This window comes from Erpetoichthys calabaricus, chromosome 2 (assembly GCF_900747795.2).
Source record: "Erpetoichthys calabaricus chromosome 2, fErpCal1.3, whole genome shotgun sequence".
Lineage (NCBI taxonomy): Eukaryota > Metazoa > Chordata > Cladistia > Polypteriformes > Polypteridae > Erpetoichthys > Erpetoichthys calabaricus.
In genome coordinates this window covers 178,647,460-178,665,896 of record NC_041395.2, presented here as the reverse complement: position 1 = coordinate 178,665,896, position 18,437 = coordinate 178,647,460, and the positions used below count along the sequence as shown (strand labels likewise).

General features: G+C 36.0%; 1 protein-coding gene across 1 annotated transcript in view; it reads right to left on the bottom strand.

Annotated features, from left to right (window-relative positions):
• Nucleotides 1-347: 347 nt before the first annotated feature.
• The window catches only part of LOC114646584 (pleckstrin homology domain-containing family O member 1-like), a 74,410-nt gene continuing 56,320 nt past the window's right edge, over nt 348-18,437 (bottom strand). The window contains exons 4-6 of the mRNA XM_028794843.2: nt 11,869-11,973; nt 7,263-7,364; nt 348-6,772 (exon numbers count right to left, since the gene is read on the bottom strand). Coding sequence (XP_028650676.1) covers nt 6,053-6,772; nt 7,263-7,364; nt 11,869-11,973 — 927 coding nt within the window. The 3' untranslated portion in view covers nt 348-6,052. The remainder of the gene's footprint in view (nt 6,773-7,262; nt 7,365-11,868; nt 11,974-18,437) is intronic.

Sequence of the window (18,437 nt, the reverse complement as noted above, 5' to 3'; positions counted from 1 at the left end):
GAAGAAGAAGAAGAAGAAGAATCTAGTGAGCCAAGAGAGAATACTCCGATTAGCATTTTAGAGCAGGGAGACTCTTCAGAAAAGCAACCCATTTTACTCCCATTATTTCTTTACTTTTGTCTCTTTTTTTGCCTTTTAAGATAAAATGTATCAAATGCATTAATAAGGTACAAATCACTGAATAACTACAAGAGCTTTAAATCCATTGACCACAAGGCACCATTTAACCCTTCTACGTATTTGGAACTGTGTACTGTTTAAATGTCTCTTCAGTGTATTATGCTTCAAACACTCAGACCTTCAATCATCTCAGAGCACTAATATAAATAAAGAAAAAAAAATAACCATCCAGATTACTATTATTTAATTAAAAATGCATTTAAAACTTTGAAAACTTAATACAAGGGAATTGTTTAGCAGCTTCTCTGTATGTACTTGCATTTTCTCCAAATGAAAACAACAACAATGGTACAAAGTAATATTGGATATGGAAAGAGGGTCCATAGAAGAAAAAGGACAAAAAAAAAAGAGGTCAATGGGCCACACTTTCATGAAGTCCATTTGCTTTTCGCAGTTCATGTCACAACAGGATTAAATGCATAAATGCATAAAAGCAACAGGGGATATAAATGCCCCAAAAGGAAGACTAGATCATATCATTTTTCTTTCAATCAAAATATTCTTCAGTGTAGACAAATCTGAAATTTTGGAAGTATGCTGGTGTCCCACAAACCTCACCATCATAGCAATCCTGTGAACGTTTGGTAAATTTTTTAATGATGTCAATAGTGAATAATTAAAACAGGAGTATAGAAAGATAGTAACAAGTTGGGCCGCTGTGTGTGCCAATTGGGAATGTTTAAAACAACTTAGAAAGAAAAAAGGCAAAGGGACATATTTGTCCCAAATCAACAAACATAATATGGCATTAAAAAGAAAAGGTGAAATCTTGTCTGTGAAGCCAATTCAATCGGGTTTTTCTACTTAAACCTTAAAGGAAACTGTAAAGGACAAACTCTGCATAGTTCTACAGTTCTTAAATGAAGGCATAGCTTACAAAAACGAATAGTCCACCATTTATTCCTTGCAGAGACTTCTGATGGCACAAGTTCACTTCTCTTCACCTGTCTAGTTACCAAAATGGCAAAGACCCGCTCTTTTAAAGATCAGGCCAGGTCCAGAAGTACAATTTTTGATTGCCAGAAAAAAACACCTTTTTGAATGGTATGAACTGCAGGGCAGGAAAGAAGCCGCTGATACCCACTGTGTGAAGGTCTGATCAAACGTCACCACTGGCGTAGTTGTTTAAATCACACATTGTTGTGGGGCTGAAGCAGACAGCAGTATTGTGTTTAACATTTAAAAATGGCTCAGTGTCACGACTCTACACCACCTCCTGTGAAGAAATCAAGTAATCGATGACATTTCTATCCCAAAGCCAAGTCACTGTGAAAGTGTTACAGCATTATAGCCATGAGAGAAAGTGGCATCTCTGGCACCGTGATTCATTACATTTCAATGACGTTTTAGAACTGTAAAGGTACATAAAAGTGAAAGTGCAGCTTGATAATATTCTGCTTTGCGTGAACTCAGCACTGATGGCCAGTTTACTTTCAGGACCAAAGAAATGTAACGACTTCCTTCAGAATTGTCCACCTCTGAAGATTACAATGACTGAATCTGCATTTACAATCAACAGCAACATAAAAGACAAGTTCAGTGCAACACATTTTTTTTTCATTTCTGTAAACTACAAGCTTCCAAATGTTTCAAGCAATATCATCCCTTATGTATTTGGTGACGCAACTCAATGCTGGAAATATTTGCTCACAAGTTCCAAGTTCTCCAGTTAAAGAGGAAAAGAAAAAAAAACCAAAACAACAAAATAAATACAATTAATTGCATCCTAGAAAATTTTAAGAATGCATCTTTGTGCCTTCAGGTAATCTAAGCAGTTAAAAAAAAAATCTAATATTATATGACCATCATCATTGAAAACAAACTTGCAACAAGTCAAATAAAACTGAAATCTTATGATTGTTGACACAGTTAAAACCAAAAAGAGACAATATACTCAGAAAGATTGTTTTGACATCATTTTCTCGTATTCGGTGTTAAATCTGTGTGGAAACATGGTTTGTGAATACTGCAATACTTGAAGCAGTAACTGGCTGCACCAACTCAGACATGATGAGACGTCTGCACTTGGCTACTTCACATGATTTGGAAGTGAAAACATCCAATGAATGCATGTCAAAATTCAGCATCAGGCTTAACTTACAGATCTACATGTCCCCTGAAAGTCTCAACTCACCAAGTGCTTTCTTTGCTGCAAATGTGAAAAGAACAAAAATAATGAGAAGGTGATCCTCTTAGCATTTCTTAAGTATGCAGTCAACCAATCTTTAGCATCTTACACATCAGATAGCATCTTTACTAAGAAGCACCATCTCAAAGCAGTAGTTCTCAGCTGGAAGGCCCACTTTGCTACACGTTACTGGAAGCAAAATATGGGCACCCACCACTTTGCCAAAGAAAACCAAACTGTGGTGTTTCGCCTATTGTGCTATGTGCACTAGTATATCTAATCTGTTCTAACAGTCCTTTACTAGTCCCAAAATGGCCTACTGTGCAACTAAATACTTTATCCTTCCTGACTAGCAAAGCAAATGATCTCTCGAATAACGCACGCTTTAAAATTTTACTTTTTTATTACAAATATTTAACTGTCCGGAATAAAGCCGATATAAATCTGCATTCTGTGAAAATGGATGGTGAGGAGCAAGCTTTTGAAGAGGTCTGCACATTCAAAATAAAAAAGCATACATTAGGAAAAAAATAAAACAGTATCAGTGGCGGCTCAGCTCATGAGAGGGGCGACAGAAGTGTTTAACACATCTGATCATTAGACTGATTATTTTTAAAAAGTGCAAGGAGTGCTTCAAACTACATCGAGAAGCAAATTCAGAGCAAACTTGACAATGGTAACTTCTTCACTGGAGTGAAAACATAAATAAAAAGCAAGTGGGGAATCGCCATTAACTAGAAAAATAGGCAAAATGGTTTGGCAACAAAACACAATGTTATGGGCAAAGGATGGGTTGTCATTGCAGTGGACAGAAAAAAGCAGTATTAGAATCTACTACAGGGTAAAAATAAATGAATAAAAATTAGATGGAAGGTTAAGTTGTTGGCAAAAGTATATTAATACCTACTGAGGGAGTGTATTTAAATGTGTGCCAAAAAAACTGCCTCTTTTGTTAAAAAGCTGCTTGATACTCTTTATTTATGAGTCGTTACTCAGTGTGCAAAACCTTTAAGGCTTCTCTTCATCAAAGAATAACAACCTACTGACTGTGGCCTCATCAACTGGGTGACAGTCCAAAATGTGCGACCTTTATGTCCTTAGGCCTGCCACTGGTTTTCAATAAAGAGTATCTGATAGGTTGCTTTCAGTGTAGTTTATTGGTCACTATCCAAAAGTCTTTCTTTGGTACATTCCAGTCAATCCATTATAGAAAGGTGGCTGATGACTTCATCACATTATGATTTCTGAACCCTGAATTCTCTCTATGCAAAACAGTGTTTCCCTATCCAAAACTGTGCCTTGTCCCATGATGCTTGGTGGGTAGCAGCCTTTAATTCTTCAACACTAACAGTTTTAGAAGAAGGAAATGTCTGCCATTTTTTTCACCACACTGTAGTTAGATTGCGGAGCTTCACATTCATTGCTTAAATGTTAGAAAAGGGGGGCATGTTAGTGGGAAGAAATTCAAAAGGCAATGAGATTTGTAATACATTCTGTTTTGGAGAAAGACTGGAAAGAATAGCACTTTTCATAATGTTCCACAATCTGCTTACTTCTCCCACACTGAATCTGCTCTCCAGTTCACAGCAGTATCTCCGCTTCTATTACATTCACCAGTGATCAAAGATTTGTCAGCGGCAGCCCCACTGGGCATTGAACAGAGTCAAACTGGTGCAACTTTTAAAGCAAGCGGTGCCACAGCTCCCTACGTCACCCAGGGAGTCAGGCTGCTATCTCTGTCTGCTTGGCTCAAAAACTGCAGTAATCAACAGCTACGTTTCCACACAATTATTGTTTAATGGTACAATCCACATTAGTTTTTTTTCTATCATTTCCCTCCATTCTTCTGTGGTGTTTTGTTCTCTGTGCTGTGATTTTAAAAAGTGCTCCTCTCAGACACAGAAAGGCAATCAGGTATTTAAAAAGACTTAAAAAAATATTAATCGTCATCATCCTCCCAAAAAATGGGAAAAGTAACACAGCATTTGGAAGGATTGAGTGGAAAAAACTGTGCAACCCAAGGTACTGAAAGACAGACAGTCGGAGAAAGAAAGAAAGAAAGAAAGAAAGAAAGAAAGAAAGAAAGAAAGAAAGAAAGAAAGAAAGAAAGAAAGAAAGAAAGAAAGAAAAACGAGTGAGGCTGACTAGACCTTCTCCCCGATTACGAGATTTTAAATCAAAAATGACAGCTCTCACTATTCAGTAGTCAGCAATTTCCTCTTCACCGACTGCTTTCGTTGTTTTGTTTTCAAGAGGTGGATGTTGTGAGAAAATAGAAACAGTCAAGAGGACATGAGAAGCAGGCCAAGTGGACCACACTATTTGGGAATGAGACTTTTTTTAATGTAACACTACCAGATATTAGCAAGGGCTGCCAGCAGAGATGACCTTTAAGAGAAGCCAAGTGCTACCTGGACGTCATTTTAGTTTTTTTTTTGTTTTTTTTAAATCCGGTCACACAGCTGTTTGGCTGTGACAGTAAACCTGTCATGCCATCTCCTCCCCAGTAGACATACTAAGTAAGAGCTGCAGGAGGCTGAAATTGTATTTGGAAGTACAGTAACACATTGGCCGCACTCTCTTTACAGATGACATGGGACTCACTTTGCACTTGTTGTCCACTCTTCTTGGCAACATTTATTTTAGAAGTAGCACAAACAATAGATAGAAGACGTATAAGAGGAACTCTGGAGAGTTTCTCCCATCTTTCATGCCTAAAATGGTATTGTCCGTCATGGATATTCTTATCACCTGTTGGCCAGGGAATATTGATCTCGGAGGCTAACTAGACACTGCAATTATAAAATGTCTGTTGGACAAGCCCATGCAGACAGCATCTGTTGCTAATTTGTGGCATTTCACAGTATTCCCCAATGTGCAACTCGAGAAGTGATCACCACTAATAAACTTAGAATGACTCAGATGGTCACCAGATGGTTGTGCACTCAAAGCCCCATGGGGCATCACAACTTAGTATGGGAGACAGAACCCCAGTGTCTCCTCTTTAGGAAGTGCAGTGGATTTTCTTATATTCAGAAGACGTCCTTCCTGACAGACTCAAGGGACTCACCCACATTTGTAAGCACTGATGTCCTTTTTTGATAGCCTGTAGACAAGATTACCGTTTTAGACTGTCAGATTTCTTTTTTTTTTGTTTAGTCTGCACTTTTATAAGTAAAAAGGCTGGGGCAGCCAAGCTACATAAACATATTTACTAGTAATTTTATGAAAGTTAAAAGCTTTACTTTAAAAAAAAAAAAAAAAAGCCGCTGCATCTGAAGCACTACACATCAGAAAGTCCTCAGCATTTCCAAATCCTTTTTTTCTAGCCATAATGATTAAAAAAAGTTAAAAAGACTTTCAAAAATGACTACAAATTATTACAAAATAGAGCTGATGATCCAGCATGGACACCACTATAACACCATTAACCTCTGCTACATGTAAATTAAATTCAAAATACTGTTGTTGCACATAGTAAACATTAAAAAAAAAAACACAGAGAAAGTAAGAAGACTGAATACAACTGGCTAACAGCGTTTGTGATTTTAAAATAAAAAAAACCTCAGATTAAGAGAGATGACTAGCTAGTAACAAATATACAGTACCTTGGATTGCACTTCAGAAAAAGACAGATATAAAAGAGTGCAAGAAAGAGAGAGAAAGAGAGAAAAGTAGGCCATGAGGCAGAGTGCCCTTGTGTCTGTTTTTGTTTTTCTTTTTTTGTCTTTTTGTCCTTTTTCACTACATCATACTTTTCCTATAATGACTCTGGTGGGGGCTCTTAAGCTTTCCTCTCACTGGTGAGAGAGGCTGGGTCTTGTCCAGGTCCATTTGCCGATACAAAGCCCGCAGTTCTTTTACCTCCTCCAGAACATCTTTGGCCTGGCCCCAGTTAGAGGCAGCCTCTTGAAGAAGCCTTTCTGCCTCTAGACGGCTGCTTTCACAGTCCAATGCCTTACTCGCTGGCAAGTCCTTGGCCTTTCCTTTCCGTCCATGTTCCTGCACTTTTATCTCGGCAAGCAGCTCCTGAGTCCTCTCCAGTTTCTGATCAATAAGTTCCTGCAGTAGTTTCAGAGGCGCGGTAGTAGTACTCCCCGTATGCACACCCGAGTCGTTTTGTGAGAGAATCTCCTCCAGTGAGGCACATCTATTTTTCTCAGTTGGGCAAGGTTTTTTAACTACTTGCGGGGTATATGGTCTGCTTTCACCCTGCTTTTTTTCCCAGGAAATTTCATTCTTCCGTAGTAGGCCATCCAACTTCGCTACACTGGCATCACTTCCTTGGGCAAGTGGTTTGGAGCTTTCACTGTCTGATCTTCGTCGCACTGATGCCATCTTGCCTACTGACTTGTCAAGGTCCACCCGGAAGCTTTGTTCACATGTTCCATGGTCCTCAGAGGAAGAATCTTCTTCCTGGATGAGGTCTAAGGTCAACATGCCATCTGAAGTTGAGGTAGATGCCTACATATAACAAACAGGAATAGAACACAAGAGTACATATAAAGTGAATGTCTATCTTCAGAGGAGGATATTGAGCTATTCAGACCAAAAATATTACTAATCCTATGAACTTAATATAAAAGAAAAAATGTTTCAATAGAATACAAATTCATAAGAATTAAAATGTATGTTAACAGATTTAAAAGCTATCTCTTTAAAAGTTACACTGTTAATGTTTTGTTTATAGTTTATATAACCAAAGATTACAAATCATGATGCAAAAGGCAGCATTATCCTAAATCGGTTTCTAGTTGGGGTTCAACTTGTACTGTGAAGGGGCCACAATGGACTGGTGTTGCAAACAAGCTGGAGATTCTCAGATGTTCCCAGTACATAGGGTTGGATTACAATAAAAAATAGTCTAGAAAACGAAAGCTGCGTTGTATGGTCAAATTTTGAACTTTTAAAAATTTGTGTATGGCAGCTAGCCTGAAAAAGACGGCACACATACCACAGCCATGAGGTGCCCCCGAGTGGGTGGGCGTCTGATGTGCTGGATCTTGGCGCGGTCCCTAGTTGGATGGGCGAGGTAGCTGTCCTCTTCTACAGTGACCTGCCAAGTTAGAAACATCATCAGTACACATATCATACAAGTACCATATATTATTACTTCACAAACTTCACTGACAAGATTGCTTTGATCAAAAACAATTAAGGCTGATAAACATTTTTTACGTTCCTTTGAAGGGAACTTAAAAACCTATGAAAAAGGTATTTCATCTGAATTTCTGCATGACTTCATCTTTTTCATAGTGAATACTATGAAGACCAAACATTAAATATGAGAGACACCAAGTAAGAGAACTTTTTCATATTTAATTGAAGTCATTTGTTAAAGAATGTTATGTAATAACCAGTGCCATGTGTAAAAATGTAATTACAGTACAAACAATTATTGATTGTGAAAGTCTGTGGAGGGAAAGCCCACCTCTGCTCTGATGAAATCTTTGGAGAATCATGTATCAAACCTCTCTCCTCCTAATGGTGAAATTGTGAACACTGAAGATCCCCAAATTTTGTTCTAGGGTTCTTTTTGACATCATTGATTATTTTACACCTAAATTTTGGCGACTCCTATAAAGTCTGTTGCAACCTTTTTCCATTTGGACAATTTGACCATGACTGTTGTCACATTACCCCAGATTTTTTAACCCTGAAAAATGAAGAATTTTGAAAACTCTCTTCAGAGCTGTATAACCTTGAAAATGTTGGCTCGGCATTGCAATGTTGACAGGTAAAAAGAGAGACTTTTGAAAGCATAGACACTAATCACCTCTGATTTGTTTTTGCTTATTACATAGCCCTTTTCTGATTGGATCCAGCTCATTACAATATCCAATTCCTTGACTAGTGACCCTTCATGAAAGAAAAGTATATTCAAACATAGCAGACAAAGAAGAGTTGCTTTCCATAGCACTTGTTGTGTTGTTTACCTGTATGCATGTAAATTGTGTTTTGTACAGTTTGAATGCTGCATACAACGGCAAAAGGCAAATAATTTATATTGGTTAGTACAGTTTTGTAATAAATTCCATGGCCGGTGTCATTTTGACCCATCAAGGATATTTCCCTTTAATGATTTCTGCGTCATAAGCATTTTTGATCACTTAAAAATTGTAAAAACACTAATATGGATGGAGATCATTTTCATTTAAAATCAAATCCTTGAAATAAAAGCATAGTATTGTGGATGTAGCTTTACAAACGGTTCTGTAAATTTTTGCAGATTCCAGACAGAAAGGCATCAATAAACTTTTTCAAGAATCTTATTTGTGCCTTTTGATCTTTTGTGCTAACATTTTCATTCTGATAGTAAGGACCAAATCATGAAACGGAGAGTACCAATGTAAATTTAATCTGAATGTGATATTTAAATGAAATAGCTATGCAGTTGACATATTTTATAAATGAGCTGCAGGGGCACAATAACTAATCAGATTTCTGTGACATTGTAAACCAATAAATGAAACAGACATTAAGAGTTTTCTCTCTCTCTCGCTTTCTCATCTGTTTGTACAAATCCAAAAAGACACCTGGCCACTTCAAAAAATATGTAATGATATGTAGAATCTGAAGCAGGCAAACACTTTTTTCCAGTCTTATATTTGCAATAACAATGCTCCACTCACTGAAAATGCAAAGAGAACATAGCCGACCTCACAAACACAGGCTGAAATGCTGTCTTATTTTGGCACTCACTTAATTACAATGTAATCTAAAAAAACTTGGCATACAAGTCGCCAGCCAGTCATGAGCCTCCACCTTTATTATGCAGCTTTGCATAAGAAATCAAGCATCTTACCTAAAAATAATGTATGTTAAAGGAAAATACGTGAAAGGAGAAGGAAAATTATGTACAGAAAACCATCCATCATGTTCCTGTATTTCCAACTAAGAACTGAGGATATTGGCCAAAAGAAGTCATTGTCCAAGTTTGCTTTGCTATTTTGACTACGAGGTAAACTCCTAGGGTAATTTGCCAAATTTTCCATCAGTTTAAACATCATCACCACAAATACATGTTTAGTAAAAAAGTAATTTGGAATAAATACATCCCAAGCCCAGTCCACCTTCTGTAACCATCAATTTCAGATGTATCATGAAAAAGTTACCACAGAGTCAATGAAATTAAGTAGTAATATAATCACCTTATTTTTATTATTATCTCTCTACTATAAAAAGAAATCCTGTCCCCTGTCCTGATAGTCTACGATACGTGATTTTTCTCGGAAGATAATTTAGAGACCCGCGAGACGAAAGAGACCTGCCACGGTGCGTCTCACGGGAACATAGAACAAGGGTCTTGTAAGACACACCCTACTTACAAGCAATATCAACTACACTATTGCACCTTAACACTTAATTCTACTTTATTCACATAATTTTTCTTATTTATTATGTTCTACTATACTGTTATCTTTCGATCTATGACTCTTTGTTAATCTTACTGATATTCTTCTAACTTTGCACAGTTTTTTGATAAGTGGACCAGGATGCATTTCACTGCGTGTTGTCCTGTATAACTATGCATGTGACAAATAAAGAATCTTGAGAATTTCAAAAACGGAGTTTACCGCACATGCATTTATTGGTTACTTTGTTAATGTATATATATATTTATCTGTATGCTTATTTAAAAACATAAATTTACCCCAGGAGTCAAAAATGTTCTGTCTAGCCCTTGTACAAAAACCTAGACAAAAGCTGGGGTATCACCTTGGTAACCTCATGTACTTTTGGAACTGTGAGAGGAAAATAGCACGACTTTACAGACAGTAGTCCAATGCAGAACTCTACTTACTTTGTTACTTTGTAAAAAAAAATTATTAACTGCTGATGATGTAGATCGTTTTGTCTGTGCTGAAATTCCAAACAGAGAAACCTATCCTGACCTCATTAAAAAGATTCAGCATATTGGGACTCGCAAGATTACAAATATTGTTTTTACAGAAGTTCTGAAATAAAAGTGAAACTAATGAAATAGCAACAATTCAAAGAAATGTACTCTCACTGCCTGCTTGCCTTTCTGCAGCACCTGTCATATATAGTGCCTTTCACATCTATCTATCTGTTTTTTTCTTCTGACAGTTTTATATCTTCTACTATGCAGTGCCTTTCCAGTTTATCTATCTAGTAACTTCTCTGTCTGTGCATTATTCAGTGATCTGTCTGACAGTGTATGTCTTACAGAACTTAAAAATAAGAACAGTTATAAGGACACTTGTTCATGTTAATTGCAGTCTCAATTTTAATTTTTTTTAAAAAGAGCATCCTACATCTATTATACAGTGACTGTGTCAACTATCCGTGACTGGCCAGTCAAGGTAAAGTAAGACTTCTTGTACGTGCACAAGCTGCCTTGTTCTAATGGTATTTTCTATCAACTGTGCTATTTGGAGGGCAAGTGAATATGCAAGTGAATTGGCTTCAAAAGCTTTGTTGTGAAAAACTGAGATTTGGAACTTTGTGTTATTTTTGCATCTTTATTTTGTAAAGATGTTATTTATTTTTACTCATTTTTTATTTTATTATTTGGAAATAGCAGAATTTATTTTATATTTTTGTCTGTCTTATTACAACATTTCTAAAAAATAAATCATTTCTTCTAGCACAGTGCTGTTCTTAAGGCAGCTGAATTGTAAATCAGCCCAACAATGCAGCCTTCCTCTTTTATTTTCTGCACTCCACTACTCCTTGAGGTGCACCAAAAATCCTTACGGTGTTCTTTCCCTGGTTTGGAGTATAATAAGCAGGCTTCATAGAAAAAAAGTCCATGTCAAATAATGCTGGCATACTGCTTATGGTTTAACCTGCAGTAAAAAAATTGCAAATAGGTTTTCCAGTCCACCCACAGAATAGATAAAGGTTTGTACATATAAGTATTCACCTATTTTTGACAAAAGTCACTGTCCAACAATTACAAGGGAACAACTGCAAGTAAAAAGCTGTTGGTGAATTAAGCCACATGAAAAAGCACACAACTACTATAGTCAATAATAATAAGACTATTTCTCTTACAGCTGGAGTTATGAGAAAAGAGACATTACCTTACTTAATTAAAGAGTCTGCTGCCATACTGAGGACTGGTAAAACAGCTTTATTAGAGGTACAGTGCTTCCATACTTAAATAAAATGTGAATATTTGCTTAAAATATTTCTAATTTTTGGGTTGTCTAATATAATCATGTTTTGATTTTATTTTTAGTAAGATGACTCAATTCTCTTGTTACATTTGTTTTAATTTAAATTGTGTCATATGATAATGTGAAGTGATTAATCTGGAGCTTGTCATATTTTAATATGTAACAATAGAATTAAAATATGAAATCTATCCTTATCACACATTTCTACTTCTCAGAGTAAATTTTAATCAAGTGAATGCAGAAGTGGCATCCAAATAGTATGCTATCAAATACTTTAGCTGGACATTTTTTAAGTTACAGACTGACAGACAGCGTATTACTTTACATTTACAATCTTGCCACTGTCACCTATTCTGTCTAAGATTCTAAGAGCAGCACAGAATTAGACATCAGACTTTCTTGTCATTGACTTACTTCATCAAAGATGCGGTTCTTGGCTCTTGTGATTGCTCCATTCAAAGCATTAATCCAGGACTCTTTTTCTTCAGGGCTGACAGCCAAAAAAACCAAGTTAGGGACCTGCACAGGTTAAATGAGACAGAATGAGAAAACAAACATGAAAGAAATGTTCTCATCATAAACACACTTTACATGAGGATGCAAAATTGGAGAATTTTTCAGCAGTTATTATCCCTGTGGAAGCACCCTCAATAACCGCACAGGCAAATACATTTTCATTCAATGTAAAAGGTGGGCATCCAGATTTGACCAACTATGTCCAGAAGGTAGTGGTATTACTGCTGCCCACTGCCATAACGGTTTCAGTAAAAGGAAAATGAAAGGAAATTTGAGAAGAGTTAAAAGGATAATTCAGTCCCCTTTTGGTGTGTGAGGCTATCTTTTCATTTTATAAAAGTAGCTGCACTGCAAAAATCAAGAGAACACAGCTTGATTAAAGGTTCTGAAAATCAAATTCTGAGCTTTAATGAGCAGAAAGATGCCTGAAATGTACTGTACTGTCATACCAAGCAGAAAAGCATGTGGCTAGTAGATGCAAGTGACTGCTATGCTGTTGACAAATGCAAGGAGGGAAACATTCAATGGCAGAAAACATGCAGAATGGCTGGTTTTTAATTCAAACCGTGACCACTGCATGACTCTGTCCAGCATGGAGAAGATCTGAACTGTCAGCACAAGCCTATCACTTTTTTAGGAGGACTGGAATACTACATGAAAAATAGCAACAAAGGCCAGGTGGGGAATAATATGTATTTTTTCCAAAGGTCTTTAGTAATGAGAGATTCTTATGCAACAAACGCTAAAGACACGGCACTATGATACAGTTGTACCTTTGACATAGGCTTACAAATCATAGCAAAAGAATTTTTTCAAAGGACTTGTTCTTTGAAGAAAGTGACTCATCAGTATCTGGCTATTTTCAGAATGTTCACTCTAAGAAAAAAACATCGCTTTCTACTTACATATTTTTTAAATTACCAGGTGCTTATTAATAAAACGCTGTCTAGAGTTTCCTTCCTACACGTTACTGGTATATGTTAAGACTGCATTTATAGAATCAGTGTCAAGGAGACAACTGAAAAAATGAAATGAGACCACAGAGACATGACGAGTACTGGGTATACAGCGAACAGGACTTAGGTAACGGAATGTAATGTAAGTTTAAAGCCACCAGAATGACATGTAGTGCAAGATTTCTTGTCTCATTCTCTGGTTACAGTCTAACATTGCCCTACTCATATAATAGAAGGGAAGATTAATCAAAAGCACACGTCTGAGCCTGACCCTTCAACTTAAAAGAATCAGTTACATTTTCCTTTTTATCTGCTTAATTATTTTGAGATAGTACAGGTTTCAGGGTTCTGCAAGTGAAAAATTTCAATAGTTAAATATAAGGACACACTGCTTTTAGCCACAGCAAAAAGGATTCTGCACTCATACTCAAAATAATATTCCCTCTTCTCTTCAGTACATCACAGTTTCTTCACAAACTGACTGGGTGCTAATACTGATAACAAATCACTACCCTCTGTCAAATCTTGCAAATATGACACTATTGTTGCTTCTGATCATGCTTCACTTATCCTGAAACTAAGAATAACAAGCACTACTAATCAAGGTATAATTTGTGACTTAATCAATTATTATTAGCAGACAAATATCTCTTTATTATAATAAAAAAATCTTGGAACGAGACGTGACTTTCAGAGACACTTTTTGGAATGAAGTCCCACGAGGTGGAGACTTTTAGCAAGAGATTCTTTCAAGTCACACCCTACTTACAACTATTTTCAAACAAGACCACGGAATCATCTAACCTCAGTCGTATGAATGCTTTTGGCATACACACTTCCTGTGCTCTCAGCTCTTATACATTTTATCAGGACAATGATTATACACGTTCTAGGTGACACAACAATGACTAAGCGAAAAAGAAAGAGAATGGACAAACATTCAAAAAAGTTGGTTTATTTATTAGAGAGAAACGATATTCACTCATGGGCAGTTATACGTTGTGTTGTCACGATGTAAGTCTAAACACGGAATCAAAATTCAATGCGATCTTGGAGAAAAGATAATTCCAAATATTGTTTTTACTGAAGTTTTAAAGCAAAAGTGAAAATAATGCATATGTAACAATTCCCATGAAAATAACAATCTCTTTAAATTGTATATCTAGTTAACCAAACCCGGGGGTGGACGAGCAAATCGAACAGGGGGCGGAACCACCTAGTATATATAAAATTTATTTTTACCACAATAATCTCAAGTTACACACAAAAAATAAACAGCAAAACAGAAGGGCAACAGAATTAATTAGGCATATCTTCAAAATCCAAGATGATTATGCAAGATTGCCACCTCTTCTAAATTGCAATTTTTTTCTAATTTAATCAACTAATCAGTCTAATATATTCTTCAAAAGCTGATTATTAAAATATTTGTTTGGTGCAGCATTTGATAAGGATGCAAACAATGGGACATCATTGCTTAGTGAACAATCTATTGCTTTAGCTTACATGATGATGGCATATCTTACCTTATTCAACTGTAAGAATCCTGACCCACTTGGCATCACACATTGGGAAAAAGATTTCTTACTTTCCTTAAATTAAAAAACAAATCACTTTCTCAGGAGCCCTTCAAAAGTTTTCTTTATAAAGCTAGCAGGCATTTGTTAATGAAGTCCTCTTTTAGCTGAGCATAATGAACCATAGCAAACCTTTTGTATACTTCAGTATCTTTTGAGTGATAACTGATAACTTCAATTTAAGTGTTCTCCTTTTTTCTACTTTTTAATGAAGCATTAACTGCTTATCTGGATGAATAACACGTAATATTTTATATTTTACTTACTTATAATTTACTTCCTACAATTCAGTCCTTAAAAAATCAATAAAATATCTTTGAAATGAAATGAAGTGCAGTAACACTAATTTTAGCATTAACTCTTCCTTGAAAGATGATCCCAAGATCACAAAAGAACTTGTAGACAAAAGACAGGAAACAGTTATGGAGGACTGTTGTGCTGAATGAGAGCTTTCTGAAGGTTCCTGAATGCGAGGTACTGCAGTTGTCAGAATGGCTGCTTCGTATTGTAGAATTAGTTCATATTGGGCACATATGTATATGTCATTATCCTGTATTTTTCTCCCATTTTTGTCTTGAAAATGTTTATTTTTTTTAGTCGTTTTTAATATGTAATCATCAAAATCCTCCAGTATGAAGGCTGCAGGTTTCAGGATTTCTGTGCCCATTGCCAAGGGATGTGGTCACAATTCTTGACACTGAACAAGGCGCGTACGCCCACACTAATTGCACTGCATTGCTTTGCAAGTTATTGCCAGGTTTCCCAACACTAGATGGATGTTCCAGGACTTGAGCCAAAATGGATTTTGATTTTTTGTTTTAATTGTTTTGATCACAGTTGTATTCTAAAGTTTCCCTGAGCAAAACTCTTCTTTCTGTTGAGGTGACCACTGCTCTAGATCTCTGGTCTACATTTTTCTCCTTCACTCTTTTAAAGATGTTTTTCACATTTTATGAGCCCCCAATTACAATCTGCAGAGTCTGCTAGACTTGCTTAATCTGTAGGCTCAAAGGATATTTACAGTCAAATGCAGAGTATTCTGAAGAGGTGCAATGTGCTAAAAGGAATGAAGTTTTGTTAAGGCTAGCACTACATTAGTTTATCTGTGTATTCAACAAAACACTTTTAAGTCACCTAGTCAGAAGTTCAGTACAGAAACTGCCTGCATGGATCTTAATGGACATTATGGGGTCTGTGCTTAATGAAGTAAGACTGTATACAGAAATGAGGTAACAGACTTGACAATGTAGTTAGACATCCGTCTCAACCCCGAGCACCACATTAACAAAATATTCTGGCATAGCAGCCTGCACAAAACTATAGAAAAGAATACAGCATCTCAGTATCAGAACTGTGACTATCTATAATATGTTCACACTAAACAACATTAGATTCTCATGCTATTGTAACATAAACATAAAACAATACATATGTTAAATACTTTGTGATTTAAATGAAGTGGATTTTTCAAAAACATCATATTTTACATATTTTGATTACTCCAGAGTTCACTTACAATTTTTAAAATGCTCCTAAACAAAATTAAACATTGGTGTTTGTTTAATGTTAACAGTTTTAATTTTACCTTAATTGTCAGTCTTGTTAAACCTATTATGAAAACAGGGTCAACTTGATTTTGGGAATCAGCAAATGTGCAGTCTCCCCTTTCCAACCATGACCCCAAAGGGGGAGACAGAAATATACACTTTTGTGCAATTAAGTGTGAACCAGATGTTAATTTAAAGGGCGCATTTCAGAGTGAAATGATGGAAAATGAAACTCATTCTAATACAATTTGAAAAATATGAAAGTGATTAATGATGCTTAATAAATACCAAACTATTTAATAATCCATCTTTATTATATGGTGCATCTTTGACATTGCACATTATATAACCATGGAAAAAAAATTATGAAACCGCTGCTTCAGTTTTTGTATCAAAAAAGACCATGTTACTAATCACTGTATACAAATGATACTCATGGGTTTAAGGAAACTTATGATTAATGTTTCAATCAATATCTAGCTTATCTGAGCTGATGAATCAGGAACAGAAAAAAAAACCTCAACAAATGTATCCTGTGTTATAGATGGAATTAGGGGATACCATAATACAGCATTTACAGTACTAACAACTCTCTAATTACTTGCAGCAGTTTATTTCAAAATATACTGACAGGCACCCTGGGAGTAAACTCCTTTTCAAGTAAGAAATTTTATTAATTGGCAGTTGAATAAATACAGGTCTCAGTGAAGCATGGAGGATTATTGGAATCAAGTGTAATATACACCTTCAACTTCATAATGCAGTAGTTTTCATATAAAAAAACACTTTTAAAATACCATATATAATTTTCATTTTTTGTTTTCTCTCTGTCAGCAGAAATATGTTAATAGTCTTTCTGTGATTATAGAAGTGTCATGCAGATTACTAGGTTGCCATCTTTCTCAGATTTCTTCACATTTAATGTTTCTAATTAAAATAAACAAATAGTTGATTCCAGCTGCTCCAGTGATTTATGATAAATCTTATTCTATTGTTTCTGCTTTGCAGCTGTGGTTCATAATGAACTCATTTTCTATATACAACAAACCGAACTGGCAGGGCTTTTTTATTGTAAGTGTGCTTAAAAATGCAGGAACTGACTTTTGCATGAAATCGTGCAGTTTTACTACAAAAGCATGTCTGGTGCAAGAGATGCATGGGTCAACTGGGACACGTGTGTCATGGAGCAATGCATGGAATTCTAAGATATACTGCTTTCATCTTGGGAACTGAAAGCATGTTTGACATCCAGCAATTACTCCAACATCAAAATTAGGACAAATGAATAGTAATACAGTATATGAATACCTGTTAATCAGTTACCAATGGCAATTTCATTTATGAAATACACTAATTTACTTTTGAATTTGTTTATGCATTTTTCCCCAAACGTTTCTAATTTTTAAATGGATATTTGCATAATTTTATAGAGTTTATAAGCTTGTTCGTGGTAATCTCATTTTAACAGGCTGTGTGAATTTCTGCATGGTTGCCAAACCTGCTTTATAATTAGAACCTAATTTCTTTGCAAATGCACTTTCACACACACACACACGCGCACACACACACACACCAGTGCAGAAGGGTTTGCTCATTCTGGCAGAATTAATGCTAGATTTACAGACTAATGTCTTCCTACAGGTCCCTTGAGAGGAATCTGCTTGATACAGTATGTCATTTCAGAAGACGGGAATCCCCCTTACAAAAACCACCTTGTCATTTTATGCAATCAGATGAGCATCTGCTTGAATTGTGATGGCCTTAGGGAAAGGGTACAGGGCAGTTATGAGTTGTCATCTGACATTGTTTTAATACATTCAATGTTTACCAATTTCTTACATCTAGGTAAAAAAATAAATAAATAAAAATCAGTGAATTAATAACCATGTGACAGCTGTTATAATACTCACTCAGACACTTTACAGTGTAGGTGAATGTCAAACTAGGAAAGCCATTGAGTGTCATTCTGAGGAAGATCACATTACAATGTCATGCTTGTCTAAAAAGGTAGTGTGTGATCAATTTACAAAACATGCAAAAAGGCAAAGGAAGCCATTAGCACTTGAGGAGACAACCTAAGAATTGATTTTAGGACACCAGGAAGCACAGGCTGGAAATCACCACATACTTAGTTCGTAAAAATGCAACAGTTTTATAAGAATCCATCCTAAACAATTGCACCCTACTCTCTTTCTCTGATGCATTCAGTGTAATTTATCTTTTACCATGTCATTACCTTGCACAGAAAATTAATCTACTGTAGCTCTATTGGACAAAGAAGATCAATATGTGAATGCTGTAAGGTAATTAGAGTAGACAAGTGGTGCTACACAATCTGATCTGGGCCTTGCTAAACAATTTTGAATGAATCAGCAGGTAGAGCATCT